The 14,711-nt window shown below is 48.0% G+C and overlaps 2 protein-coding genes across 2 annotated transcripts; both read left to right on the forward strand.

Annotated features, from left to right (window-relative positions):
- The first annotated feature begins 226 nt into the window (after window positions 1-226).
- Window positions 227-5,581, forward strand: LOC108153521 (zinc finger protein sens). Its single transcript, XM_017283579.2, has 4 exons — window positions 227-593; window positions 827-2,010; window positions 4,291-4,441; window positions 4,669-5,581. The coding sequence occupies exons 1-4, from the start codon at window positions 440-442 to the stop codon at window positions 4,905-4,907; spliced, it is 1,728 nt and encodes a 575-aa protein (XP_017139068.1). The 5' UTR covers window positions 227-439; the 3' UTR covers window positions 4,908-5,581.
- Window positions 5,582-12,824: 7,243 nt separating this feature from the next.
- Window positions 12,825-14,710, forward strand: LOC108152693 (POC1 centriolar protein homolog). Its single transcript, XM_017282196.2, has 2 exons — window positions 12,825-14,214; window positions 14,273-14,710. Exons 1-2 carry the CDS (start codon window positions 13,336-13,338, stop codon window positions 14,636-14,638), a joined length of 1,245 nt encoding a protein of 414 aa, XP_017137685.1. The 5' UTR covers window positions 12,825-13,335; the 3' UTR covers window positions 14,639-14,710.
- Window position 14,711: the final 1 nt, after the last annotated feature.

Raw genomic sequence — 14,711 nt, forward strand, 5'->3', positions numbered from 1 at the left:
GGCTTCAGAGCCAGCCACCACCACCAAAAGTCAACACCAACACAGAGAGGGCTCGTTTTGATTCGGCTTGCTGCCACACACAGACGCACAGACACACGCTCACACACACACCCGTGCAGTCGGACAAAAACACAGAGCTCTATGTGGTAGTACGTACCTTTTTTTCGGGCCAAGTAGTCAGTCGGCGACAACGCTTCACCGTTGGCTCAATTTAGAACCGAGCAATCGGCCAAAGATTCAGTCAGGTGCGAAGCACCGAGCGATACGGACGTGTTCGTCTTCTGAGAGTAAAAGAATTGCCCAAAAAAACTTAGATATCTGTATAAAAAAGATCCGTTCAATACCGAAGATCAGCTCAACGAAAGTGACATTTTTTGAAGTGACTAAAGAACAAAAATTATAAACAAATTGAGCCAGTGCAGAAACAGTGTCCCCAAAAATGAATCATTTGTCGCCGCCGCCATCGCCGCACTCGCAGCAGCCCAGTCCAGCAGGCTACTCCGGACCAGCCCTGGACAAGCAGTGGATGCAACGGGCGTCCGCCTTCAACACTGTGATTGCCTCGGCAGCAGCCCAGAAGCTGAACGGAAGAGGTGAGTGCAAGGATCGAAGATCTCTCATGGGCTTGGAAGGTTTCGAAGAAGGCTCCTGCTTCGCAGCTCTGCTTTTTTGTATCATTATTATATCTGAAAGATAGGATAGCTGCACCAATATTTTCAAGGAAATATAGTAAATTTTCTAGATTGATTCAATGATCCTAGAACTGCTCAAACGCTCCCTTGCATCGCATAGTATTTTATCGATCCCTTTTGATCATCTCCCGCAGATCTGCCCTTTCTCTATAACCCATTGCTGTACTCCAGTGCCCTGTTGTGGCCGCAGTTCCTGCTGTCATCCGCCACAGCCTTGGGGACACCTCTGACACCCATGACTCCTAAGTCCCCTGCCTCCATAGTGTTGGGTCAGCGTGATCGGGACTACGCTCTGACCCCAGAGAAGGAGCAGGAAATGCAGCACACAACCAACATCAACAACAACAACAACAACATCAACAACAACAGCAGCAACAGCAGCAACAACAACTACAACAACAAGAAACAGATGTTGGAGGAGCTGGACGAGGACATGCCACTGAACCTGAGCACCAAGGAGCGGAGCAAGGCGGACCAGTCGGAGCAGGAGCACTACCACCGGCATCTACACCACAACAGCAGCAGCAACAGCAGCAGGAGCAGCACCAGCGGTGGCAGCCTTAGCGATGCGGAAGCAGTGCATCCCATGGGCGCCCTGAATGTCACACCGCCACCCCTGAGGGCGGTCAATCTGAAGACTACGGGAACCCCGCAGCAGCAGAGACAGAGATCGCAGGGAAACATCATCTGGTCGCCAGCCTCGATGTGCGAGAGATCCGCCAGAAGGGAGCAGCAGAGCGAGTACAACGAGGAGGATGAGCCCCAGGTGGATCCCATTGTGAGGAAGTTCAAGTACGAGCGACGGTCGGCTGCCTCTGTCTCCTCCCTGCAGTCGCCGATCTCCTCGCTATCCGCACCCCAGGCCACCAAGGCTGTCCAGGACATGGACTTCGAGGTGGCCCAACAGCAGCTGTACGCCCATCGCAGCGCCTTCATGGCCGGTCTCACGGGCAACAATCTTGAGCTGCTCACCCAGCACCTAAAGTCCCAGCAGCAGCAGCAGCAGCAGCAGCAGCAGCAACACATCAAGGATGAGGCAGCCAGCGAGCAGCAGGATAACCATTCGGCAGCGGCGCTTATGGGCCTGGTGGCAGCCGCCGAATTCGGTTATATGCGTAATCAACACCAACAACAACAGCAGCAGCAGCCCCATCAGCAGCAGCAGCAGCAGCAACAGTTGCAACATCATCAGCATCAGCAGCAGCAGCAGCAGCAGCAACATCCTGATTCGACCGCCACAGATGTTGCGCGCCGATCCTCCTCCTCGTCCTCATACCAGGGCGAGTGCGAGGAGAAGCGCAGCGGCAGAAATTTCCAGGTAAGCCCAGTCAAACAGGATATCGAATCGGGAAACGGGGAATCGGGGAATCGGGACTAGCGGAAATGTTTCAGAGATTGTTGTGGTTCACCGACAGCATCGATCGTAAATCTGTGGGCATTCGAAGCGGCACTGTCTCTAATGAGTTTATCACGTGTCCAGTCCTGGGGAGGACTCAGCTCCAGCCCTTTCGGAGGAGTACTTGCATTGCATAAGAGCCGCTTTGCATTGCGTGTCTTTGGCAATTCCCTTGTGTTAATTGTTTCATATTTCGTCCTCGAACAGTTTTAATTGTCCTCGCAGATATCGATAGTGCCTAGACCTAACCCTCCTCCCACCATTATTTCAATTTGGAAAAGTGGCACAGCAAATACTGTAATAAAACCGACAGGACAGGGGCGACAAGAGCGACAGGAGCGACAGGAAAGACATGAGAGAGAGCTCTATGGAAATTCAATTAAGTCCCATCGAAATCACGCAATTAGTTAATCAAATAATTTTGATTGGGGGAGTGTGGGGCGCTAGGGACACTCTTTCGGAGGATTTATGTACAAATTACAATCATAATTGTCATTTCGATATTGGATTGTCCCCCTTTTTCCGACGCATTAACCCTGCCAGTGCCAGGGGCACACGACCATGTGGAATTCGAGAAGGCTTCTTCGCTTATGGCCAAGCCGGGTTCATGCTCTGACTACCCCCGATGTCATATTGCGTTTATATCCATCAACACCCGCCGCGAGTCCGAGTCCAATGTCGGTGTCCCTCTCCGCTCTTTTCACACATCCATCGAGGGTCAGTGAAATGCGATAGGCCGGGCCGAAAAAAAAGGTTTCCAGGCCGGCCGCCATATGGCCGAAGACAGTTGCCAGAGTCCAGAGACATTGGCGCAGGCGCAGACGCAGACGCAGATGGAGACGGAGTTTTTATATTGTTTTTATATATAAATTGAGTCTTATTTTTTCTGTAATTTCTTACATCTGTTCCCTGTAGGAGGCCCACCCGGCTGAGTCAGACCTTTGGGGTTTCTCCCCTACACCCCCACCCCCACCAGCACCCCCGCCCTGTGTTTTTTGTGCTTCGCCAACTTCCGTTTCGTTGTCGAAGCTAAGCAAATTGACATTATGGCTCAGAGTCGGAGTAAGAGTAAGACTCAGAGTCAGAGTCGAGTCAAGCCGAGCTTAACAATAGAGCAACTAATTGGGTCTAGCCTATATGGAGATACACACTGGGGTACTATGTGGATATGGATATGGATATGGGGATATGGTCCACTCAAATGCAATCCGCAAATAGAAAATCCCAAAAAACAAGACACTGAAAGATACATAAAGAGTGAAAGAAATTAAAAAAAAAGAAACGAAGAAATAACAGACACTTGTGTCAATTTACAATATGCGTAGAGCAAGTTGGGTTTTTGAAAAATGTTTCACTTTTTCCCAGTTTTTTTGTTTTTGTTTCTTTTTCTTGTTTTTTGTTTTTTTTTTTTTAAAAAAAGTCGCCCACGTAGCTGGGGAGCTGGTGAACGATTTGAGTCGTCGGGTGTTGTTCTGGTATCTGTGAGAGTGTGTCAATGTTTAGATACGAGTACATGCATGTTGCTGCAACACGCAAACTGTTTAAACATTTAATCTGACAACCGAAGATGTTACAGGGAGCTCGATCACCCAATACCCGACACCCGATCCGCGATCCCCAAACCCCTCCTCCTTCCTCCTTCCTCCCCAATCCCCAATCGGGCTTCAGTCGGGCACAGCTGTGTTTGGCCTACAAATATCGTATCACTCGGATCCACAGAATTTATCTCACTTGAGATTTAGCATTGAGCTGAATCCATTCCCCCTTTCCACCCTGTTTGATTAGCTGTTTTCTCCGCAGTGAAATGCAAAAATAGTCGAGGCGAGAGAATCTATCGCCATTAATCGAATAATATGTCGGGGGGCCAAAGTTTGGCTTTGGGTTTTCCCTCCGTGCTTTGGCTCTATCGTCACTTGGCGACAAATATTTGTGCACTCACAAATCTAGTTTAATTCATGTGGCTGTTGAGAATTTAGCACGCACACACAATAACAGAGAGTAGGTATATATAGACAGATTGTGTTGGCTGGTTGGATATTCCTTTTTCAGATTTGCTTTTTGGGGATATAGACACAGATACAGATACAGATACAGATACAGGCTGTTCAAATATGGGGCATTTTCGGGGGGCTTAATCGTGACTCGTACTATTTGAAAATTAAACACAACCTTTATGCCTCCCCACTCTTTTGTTCATTCCAGTGCAAACAGTGTGGCAAGTCGTTCAAGCGTTCGTCCACCCTCTCGACACATCTGCTCATCCATAGCGATACCCGGCCATATCCCTGCCAGTACTGCGGCAAGCGGTTCCACCAGAAGTCCGACATGAAGAAGCACACATACATCCACACAGGTAAGCTTCATGTTCCATTCAAATCAGAATACCCCAGTAACTCCTGACCCTTGGCCCTATGCAAATGTGTCAAACGGCTCCCCCAAAATCAGCGATTGGGCAAGATTTCTATCGCTTTTCAATTTGTCTAATTGCTGTAAAGCCGCGACTCGCAGCGACCCCGCAATTAATAAACTTTGTACGCTTTTCATTTGGCTAATTGTTTATTGATTTCTTTCCGTTTCCAGGCGAGAAGCCGCACAAGTGCACGGTGTGCCTGAAAGCCTTCAGCCAGAGCTCGAACCTGATCACGCACATGCGTAAGCACACGGGCTACAAGCCTTTCGGCTGTGGCCTCTGCGATCAGTCCTTCCAGCGGAAGGTGGACCTGCGGCGGCATCGGGAGAGCCGCCACGAGGAGGCACCCGTCGAGGATCTGAGGCCACCCACGCTGCTCAAAATGGAGGTCAGCAGCAGCAGCTGTTGACAGGCAACAGCTCGTACTCGTAAACCACCAGCAACCGAGCTCCCTCGGGGATCGGATCCCAGTATTAGCTGAGCGCGTCCAGGAAGAAGGTGGAGGAAGCAGGAGGTGGCGGGGGCGGTGGCGGTTGCGGTGGCCCCGTCTAAGTCGCTGCTAGGAAGCCAAAGTTTGTTTTGTCTTGGCCTTCGCACAGATGAACCACAAAAGAGATCTATTGTTAGGGGATGTTAAGATATCCCATTTGTTAGCTAAGAAACTTGCTCAATTCTAGCCCTAAGCCCCCCAAGTCCCTCTCTGTAAATAGCAGACCAAACAAGACTTAATCTTACAAACCATATGTATGTTACACTCTAGAATAATTAATTAATTTAATTTATTCCATTAGCGTTTTTTTTATTTGGTTTAAACTTAACCCCAAATTGGCAGCTAAACGTACCAAAGAACAACCAACAAGAAATTTCCAACCAACTTGGCAAAGAGCTTGAGCCCTTGAACAGAGAACTTGTCCAAATTTTTATTAAATCCTAATTTATTTAAGTTGATTGCACACCCCACCTTACCCCACCCCAATTATTTATACGAATTACGTGGTGAATCTTTTAGTTTATTCTAATTTTATAATTTATCCAATGATTTTTGTAACTATTTGTAACATTATAATAATAGTTTAGATAACATATGATATTTTTTTTTTAAATAAAGTTGAAAGCTAAAAGAGAAGAAATTTGAAAATGAAATTTTATTGGGTATTGGCTCACCAAAGGATCATCAAAGGGGTCCCCCCCTGATGAATGACAGATGAATATTCATAGAAATGACTTCATAAATATGCGGTTAATATCTCATTAGCTCTCCATCTGCCTGCCCCTCAGCCCGAATGAGAAGCATTCCTTAGCATCAAGGACACAGCCTCCTCCTTTGAAGTCGTCCCACATTTTATTACAAATTGTCCAAAGCGTTCCAAATATTTCTTTTTCGGGGGTTTTGGCCGAAAACCTGATTTTATAGATAAATTCCTGCACGTACTCAATTGATGGGGAATAAGTTGCTTCACTGCTCCTGCTGCTGCTCCTGTTTCTTTAGCCGGGTGACGCGGTGATCTTTGATCTGTGGTCCATGTGGCATCCTGGGAATGCCCTTTGTAAGCCGCCGCGTTACAGCAGGTACTTCCCCTGCTCCTCCGCCCCTGCGCTCCTTTGGGAAAACGCCAATAAGTGTTCGAAGTTCGAACTAATTGCAGCCGAAATAAAGTGAGAAAAGGAGTGAACAGATCGGAAGAGGCACAGGCACAGGCACAGGCCCAGGCCCAGCACCAGGCTCAGCACCAGCCTCAGGCCCAGGGACAGAGGCAATGGTCATTGAGGATTGCTGATCGCAATTTTCGGTAATCGAAATGTCCAAATGCATTTTGCGGCACTTTAAAACGCCCGAAATGAAGTTTGGCAGTTTACAAATCACCGACTCCCCTCATTATCGCCATTCATCGTTGGCCGCAATCAGAAATCAGCGAGCGAACAGTCGTCGAAGGATTTCACTCAGACGAATCCCCCCGCAGAACTGGATCCCGGCTTTGGCGCGCCACAAATTGATCGAAATTGACAAAATATTGAACCACAAAAAAAACAAAGGAACGCCTGAAGCCCTGGAAGGAGAAAGAGAGAGAAATATGCAGTTCAATTGCTGCCACAGAAAAATGCAGTTCAAGGACTTTTCGGCAAGTGCCGACAAAGTGAGGCCAAAGATCCAAAGAATGTAGACACAACATGGGCCCTGGCCCTGGCCCTTCGCCGTGCCATAGATGAAAGTTTTGCTTACATCTTGGCGTCAGGCAGCTGACGAAACAGAGACTTACAGACCATCGATACATATGTATTCCAGATAGTCAGGAAAAGTCATAGATTGTATGGAACAGCGTTATAGAAAACATGAAAACGGGGCTTTCTGCGGAGCGATAAGCTCCAATGATTGCAGATTGCAGATGCCATAAAAAATCCTTCAATTTTAGTCAGGATATTCGTTCTGACATGAAAGTAAAAGTGATTAAAGATCCGCACATGCCACCTTCATTCGTAGAGACCTCAGAGAACCGATAAGATATACTTAGAGATAAGTGGAAAACACTCGATGCCATATGCTGGAGTCACTATCCAGCTCCAGCTCCAGCTACATCTACAGCTCTCGGTTTGTTAACCCCTTTTTCCGCGTAACACCTGAGCCCACATAATTTGTCATGCCGTTTGGAATTTATTCAACAGCCAGGCCAAGAGTCGGGCCAAGCCCCCATGAAAAACAAAAGAGCACCAAAAAAAGAATAACTATAAAAATACACGAAACGAAATGAAATGAAATGAAAGCTGCAACCCCAATGCAAACAATAAGAATCGAGGGAAAACTCTTAGGGGAAAACGGTGAAGAGGAAATTGATCTTAGAAGTGGTGCTTGAAGAGGCCTAGAGCCCGCAACATGGGCATGTGCACGTCCTTACCTTTCCTTCCCTTCCCTTCCCTTCCCTTCCCTTCTATTCGGCTTGGTTCCGTTTTCCGGCTACCCCTAGCCTTAGCCTTAGCCCTAACCCCGAGTCAGAGCCAGAGCCAGAGTCACCTTTTGGTCTGGTCTGTCCCTGGGCAGGTGACTTTTGACTTTGGCTATTAATAAAAATAATAGTTGCGGCTAAAAAAGGTGAAGAGCCCGGGCGGCCGCGTGCAGCAAGAGCAAAAAAGATGTCTTAGGTCAGTTTGGTTTGGTTTGGTTCCTGGGTTCGGCTCGGCTGCAGCTCGGCTGCGGTGCAGGTGAAGCAAGCCTCTCCGAGCCGGGCTCACAATTAAAATGCGGAGAGGATGCATATGCATCTGAACAGAAAAGGCACCTGTAACACACAGATAGAGCGAGATGGGGATGGGCATGGGTATGGGTATGGGGATGGGGATGGGGCTCAAGAAGGACCGACAGCGGCTCAACATTACATCGGCTCATTTATGTTTATGTCCTTTCATTGTAAGCAGGCAGAGGAGCTGCAGCCTGGCGCTGATTCCGATTCCAATTCCCTTTTGCTGGGCCAAGCCAAGCACCTGCTGCCGTCCCGGAATCCTGGAACCTGTCGTCGTCGTCGCCGTCGTGGCTTGGCGCTCAATTATTGAGCCAGGACGAGCGTCTCGACGCGTGCTCAAAGCCGGTTTGCGGCCAACATATGCCAGGAGGCAAATTACAACAGCAGCCCGACTCAGAGCCAGAACCAGGGCCCAGACTTACAAGGCACTGAGTTGACATGGGCCACACGACACCAGCCAGGAGCGGCAGCAGAAGCCAAAAGATGCAACAGTCATAAAAATCTTTCGTTCAGAGACAGACAGACCGCAAAAACATTCGAGTTGAAGGCAGAGAGATCTGCATCTAATCTAGGCCCTCAGGGGAGTCCATGCCGTATGTGTGTTTTGAGCCACAAGCTGTCGCTTAATATATGTACGAGTACTCTCAGATACGAGATACAAAATCCACACACATCGGTCGGAGATGGTGAGAGGGAGAGTCAGGGAAAAGGAAGGTGCAACAACAATTGTAAGTGCACCTCTGCACCTGTCACGCTCGATCGATATTACAAGATCGACTTGTCGGCCAGGCCAAAAGTGACCCAATTTTAACAGGCCTCCGGCTTCGCTCGTTCCCCCTCTTTCCTCTTTCCACTGCCCTGTACCATGTCCCATGTCCCCTGTCCGCTGCACAGGCTGTCGCCTCTTCCCTTTTGGCCTTTTGTGGAATTGAAACTGATAAGTTATGATTGCTTCGCCTTTCTTTGATTGAGCATTGTCACCTGGCTGGATCTGGAGTTTTGTAGGCAATTGATTGTTAAATGATGAACTCTAATGGGGAATAGCACGATGTTAATGGACACTTAAGGACAGGTGATGCCGGCAGGATATTCCCTTCCATATTCAACGACTTCTGACTCCTTACAGTAGTCATAGGTTTTGATTAGTTCTACATGGGAGCCCGAGAACTAGCATGGACAAATTGTGCTTGGAATGTGTCACATATGGCTTGGTCTAGTCACCAAGGGACTTGTCCTGCGCTTTCCTTTCTTTTGAGGTTGAGATTGGAAACGAATCAGACGTCAGCTAAGGCTGGACTGAGGGCGAGACTGATGGAACAAAAAGCAACAACAGTTTGGCCAAGTTCGCTGGCCAAATCGGAAGCGAAGCGAAGCCAATGGAATGCCGTGTCAATGACTAGTTGAAGATTAGTCCTGCCCTGCCCCCATCTTGAGGGCGGAGGAAATCTTAAGCTCTTTCGACTTGAATGCAGCGAATGCATTGACAAATCCAAGTCAAATATGCAAATCAACCCTCCTCTGGGCCAAGACAGAACGAATTGTGAAATCTATTTAAACAGCTTAATTGGCAAGAAGCCAGGAAAAGAGATGGCCACGGAAGGGTAGAACTGTAGAAGGGTAGAAGGGTAGGGCTGGCAGGGGAAAGTGTATGGCGAACGGTGAACAGTCAACGATCCGAGGGCTTAGCAAAGGGTTGGAAGACGTTGAATCGGGCCGAAAGCAAATGTCAAAACAGAACAAAAACAAAACACAAAGCCAAAAGCCAAGTCCCGGCAATTAAAATGACAAAATCTAAACACGAAATTTGTACGGATTTTGTGAGAAAAGGTGCAAAGTCAAAGCGACGGTGGCAAAGACGGAGCCGGAGCCGGAGACGGAGGCGGAGGTGGAGGCGGGATAGAAGACCCAAGAGTGCGCCGGCGGAATGGGGGAGAGGTAGGGGCAGAGGCAGAGGCAGAGGCCGATCTCAAGGTGTTTTCGATTTTCAGGCTTAGTCTGAAATCAATTGTGGCATGGGCCTAAAACACAGATTATAGACAGATTTTGAGGCAACAGCAGACGGAGGCACGCACACAATGAGCAACAAATTGCGGCCAAAGATGCAACGCACAACTCACGAAACACACACACACACACAGTCACACGCACACAAAGGAAGATGCCACAAGAGGAAGGATCAGCAGGTTGAGGACGCGAGGCAAGTCATTATAAGAATTTAAGCGCACCTTTTCGTTTTGTCTGCGCATCCAGATCCCCGACATTCGGACTGGGACTCGAACTGGGATTCGGGAAGGCGACAGGTGCTCAGAAGATAAGAAGAGCAGAGCAGAGCAGAGAAGAGAGAGCGAGAGAGTAGGAAAGCGGGCGAGAGCATAGCGGTAGATGATTTGGATCGTTATCCTGCTATTCTGGTCCTTCTGCTGCTGTTCTGCCGCTGCTGCTGCTGCTGCTGCTGTGCCAGATTCGACCCAGGGCAAGGGCTGGCTGCCTTCCCTGGCCGGCAAATTAATTCCTTGCCATATTTTATAATTCAACAGATGACACGAGCCAAACGAAGGCCTCGCTCCAGGGTGCAGCGAGAAGCTTTGGCTTTGGCTCTGGCTCTGGCTTTGGCTTTGGCAAGAGGGTCCGGTCCGTTGCTTGATTGGTCGGTACCTTTGGGGTCTTCTCGGGTCTCGATCCCGGTCTCAGTCCCGGTGCTGTCCTGGACCTGGTGCCGCTTATTGCGGCTCGTTTGTGGCACAAGCCACATGCCACCGGGAACAAGGACCTCTCATTTGGCAAGCCTTCAGAGGAAGTCTTCTTCCAAAGAACAAGTACATGTGATATGCAAAGAGCTTTGATCGGCTAACAGTTGGGTATGGACTCAAATTCGACCACGAGCATACTATAGTACTCTCTGAACTATCTACATATATTCGGGGAGCAGTTGGGGAAACCTTATTGCAAATTGTCATGGAATTGAGTGTAGAGCATTCAAGATTCTGGTATGGTTTTCCCTACATTTTTGAGGATTCTTAGTCTGAATGAGACCGACCCGACCCCTTGGGCACATTTGCTTAGTTTATTTGAAAGTGCAACAGTTTTGTGTTTTTTTTTTGTGTTTTTTTTTTTGATAAAAACAGTTTGTTGAACCCACCCCAGAGTCGGGATGACAATGACCTTTTGTCTATGCGATCTGCAAGGCACTCTCCCGTACTTTGGCAGGGGTTGCAGCCTGGAAGTTGGCGAGTTCGACAGCCTATAACTGCATTTTGGCAAAGAACAGTTAAGGGGCCAGCAGCTACAGGTGGAAATCGTGCGCTTGTCACACTAATTCCTCAAAGTTCAGCTCGGGTTCGTGTTCGGGTTCGGGGGCTGTGTCTTTTCTGTTCGGTGTCGGTGGCGGTGGTTTTTGTTTGTAGTCCGCTTGTTTGCCGTTTACTGCACTTTCACAGTTGCACTCCCTGTCACTTTTAGCTGTTTAATTTGCTGTCGGCTTTCGGGCCAGAGTCGTCTCCGGGCTATGCTGGCAACGCATAATTAGCCGCTAGAGATACTCGTAGCGGAGGCATGGCCATTGAACTTGTCCAAGTCCAAGCAGCGAGGATCATTAGAGAGCGGCAGGAGCTGGCTCGGCAGGTTGAAGTTGAATGAACCAGCCCAGGGTTCGACGAAAGGATAATGACAGCAGGTAGGCCGGGATACTTTCAAAAACAAGTCAAGCACTGGAATAGTCAAATAAAGGATCTGTTGTCCCTCTCCTCTTCAACCAAATGTGAATCCATCTGTGTTCTTGTGCACATTAGTTTTGCAGTGATTTAATTTCCATGATATCAAAAGTGTCTTCTTAAGGGAAATATTTACATATATTCTTTGAGGGAGCTCTCATTTTTTTTTGATAATCATTTTCTGTTTTGGCTTTGTGTGTCCAGTACTCGGATATACCCGAATATGTATGATATTCATGATATTAAATAATATAATATGTATCTTCATGACCGCAGAGGCTATGAGAGCTGGAGCAACCAAATTTTGTACCCAGACTCCTGTGATATCAAACTGTTAGAAGAGTATTTCGAGATTTCACCCACCTACTGCCGCCCCACAAAAACGAAAAATCTGTGGCATGCAAAATTTTGAAGATGGAAAGAAAGAAACCCGAAAACGCAGAATGATAGAAGATAACCATATCGGCCAGATTGCCATATCTGGATCAGATCAGATTATTGATATAGCCAGAAAGATGTGGGGCTCTGCCACACCCTTCCTCGTACAGTGTGCGCCCGGCCGCTGATGAGCGAAATATGTACGGCTATAATATATACATAAGATTACATACTATATATACTAATGGTGTAACGGGTATAAAAGTAGAGCCGCGGTCCTGCAAAATCTAATCAGAACGATTGAGATGAAATTATTTATCAAATTTATACACGGAGGTTACGCTCCTTTGTTTCTACATATACTCCTCGTATACAAATGCTAGTAACATTTGGCGGGTTGGCCAATGTACGCTTGATATTTCATTGATAACAACAAGTGTTTTGCGCGCGCCGTCGTCCGATCAGTAGTGCTGCCAGATCATCATGTAATGGTCGAATGGGCTGCCAGACCAGCGAGCGAATAGTAGTTCCAGTGTTGCTGAGGCGTTGCGACACTAACAAAGTTTCATACCTTATAATGTAGGAGCGAAGATCAAATGAAATTATGCGTACCTACAATAGATGTCAGAAAAGACGTGGCCAAAAGGAATTATTTCCGCTTATTCATATGCTACTATCTATTTTTAATTAATCTATTAATTCTTTTAATTCATCATTTACGTTTATGTCTTCTGTCGTCCGGTGTCCCTTCTGCCCCGTGGTCTGTATTTTTTTAAGAAGTTTTGATGTTTGCAAGTCGATGGAGTTCCAAACGGGAACTCATAAGCTAAAATACTTTGGTATTTTAAATTCAGGCGCGCACATTAATATTCCATTTTAGTTAACATTAACATATCAATAACAGCTCAAAATAAATCAATACAAAATGTACTGTAAAGGGAACGTTTTATGGACTTATCAATATCAACTCTGACGGCGCATTTTCGCTTATAATGTGACTAAAAAGATGGTGTGGACAACAGGCATAAAAACATAGGCAAATTGCAGGGTTTGTACGAACCTCGCCGCGCGTGTGATTGTGGTTGCAAGGTATATTAAGCAAAAGGAGTGGTTTTTACAATGCATGCGCACCACTTTCTGGGCCTTTTGGCCTGTTGGCCATACCTTCTTTTTCCTCGCACTATGTAGCAAATGTATTGCTATCGTGTAGTTGCCATGTACAAAATTGAGCAAATGTTAACATAAAAAAACAAACATAACAAAACTAACCAAGAAAACTTGCAAGCAGCATCTTTTTGGATCAAAACAATCCAGTCCAAAATCCGAGAGGACCCTCTGCAGAAGCCCCACCGCCCGTCAATTGTTAATATTGTTACCTAAGTTACAAAATATATTTTATCGATAGGTCGATCAATTCTTACGGCATTTTCTTTCAAACAAAGCGGCAAAAATTTCAAACTAATTTGTTAAAATAACAAATAAAGGAATCGAAAAGAGAAACCTATTAAACGCAAACATGCAGGGACTGTTCAGAGATCCGGCCCTCGACCGCCACTTCACTGGCCACTCGGGCACAATCACCCAGCTCCGCTTCAGCCCCGAAGGGTCTCAGATCGCGACGTCATCGTTGGACGGCTCTGTGATATTATGGAACCTGAAACAGGCGGCACGCTGCATTCGCTTCGGATCGCATTCATCGGCCGTGTATGGAGTGTCGTGGTCGCCAAAGGGCAATCTGGTGGCCTCCGCCGGCCACGACCGCACAGTGAAGATCTGGGAGCCCAAGGTGCGCGGCGTATCCGGTGAGTTTGTGGCCCACAGCAAGCCAGTGCGTAGTATCGACTTTGACCCGACCGGCCACATGATGCTGACAGCCTCCGACGACAAGTCCGTGAAGATATGGCGCGTGGCCAAACGCCAGTTCCTCTCGTCGTTCAGCCAGCAGACCAACTGGGTGCGTGCCGCCAAATTCAGCCCCAACGGCAAGATGATTGCCACCGTGAGCGACGACAAATCGCTGCGCATCTACGACGTCAACACTGGAGAGTGCACGCGCACCTTCACCGAAGAGCAGGGCGCCCCACGGCAGGTGGCCTGGCATCCGTGGGGCAACATGGTGGCCGTGGCCCTGGGATGCAACCGCATCAAAATCTTCGATGTGGGCGGCAGCCAGCTGCTGCAGCTGTATGTGGTTCACTCGGCGCCCGTCAATGATGTGGCTTTCCATCCCAGCGGAAACTTTTTGTTGTCCGGAAGCGATGACTGCACCATACGCATTCTGGATCTGCTGGAGGGCAGACCCATATATACACTGACTGGCCATACGGGGGCCGTAAATGCTGTGGGCTTTTCCCAGGATGGAGAGAAGTTTGCCACTGGTGGCAACGATCGCCAGGTGAGTTGGGGCGGCTCATCCAATGGCTTTATGTGTAATCCCTCATTATCGATTGCAGCTGTTAGTTTGGCAGTCTAATCTGCACACCTACGATGCCTCCCAGTTCGAGGCCAAGTCTGCCCGGCTCTCCTCCAGCTGCGACACCAGTGTAGCCTCCGATTACCAGCAGAGCAACGCCAGCAGCACAGCCTTGTCGAACGACCACAGCATTCGCATCGATATGCGCGAGTCGCAGGCCTATCAGAGTTTGAACAAAAACTTCCAGGTGCTTGACAGTGAACACACAAAGCTACCACAGACACCAAAAAGTGCCAGCAAATCTTCTTTGCCTTCTTCGGGTGGTCAGCCGCCGCTGTCGCCCGCCAAACTGGTGTCCAAGGAGTTGGACTTCAAGACTCACAGCACCAGTCCACGCTTTTTTTAGTTTACTAGCCTTACACTGACATTCCATCCGTAATTAAATTAAAGTCATAACCAGCCGAACCTTCCGCAGGTAT

The sequence above is a fragment of the Drosophila miranda genome, chromosome XR (genome assembly GCF_003369915.1).
Source record: "Drosophila miranda strain MSH22 chromosome XR, D.miranda_PacBio2.1, whole genome shotgun sequence".
Classification (NCBI taxonomy): domain Eukaryota; kingdom Metazoa; phylum Arthropoda; class Insecta; order Diptera; family Drosophilidae; genus Drosophila; species Drosophila miranda.

Excerpts from the sequence above, each read along its gene's own strand:
- LOC108153521 (XM_017283579.2), top strand. The coding sequence starts at position 440 with ATGAATCATTTGTCGCCGCCGCCATCGCCGCACTCGCAGCAGCCCAGT. Across the intron at positions 594-826 it reads CCAGAAGCTGAACGGAAGAG|ATCTGCCCTTTCTCTATAAC; the intron begins GTGAGTGCAAGG and ends CATCTCCCGCAG. Across the intron at positions 2,011-4,290 it reads GCAGCGGCAGAAATTTCCAG|TGCAAACAGTGTGGCAAGTC; the intron begins GTAAGCCCAGTC and ends TGTTCATTCCAG.
- LOC108152693 (XM_017282196.2), top strand. The coding sequence starts at position 13,336 with ATGCAGGGACTGTTCAGAGATCCGGCCCTCGACCGCCACTTCACTGGC. Across the intron at positions 14,215-14,272 it reads CTGGTGGCAACGATCGCCAG|CTGTTAGTTTGGCAGTCTAA; the intron begins GTGAGTTGGGGC and ends TATCGATTGCAG.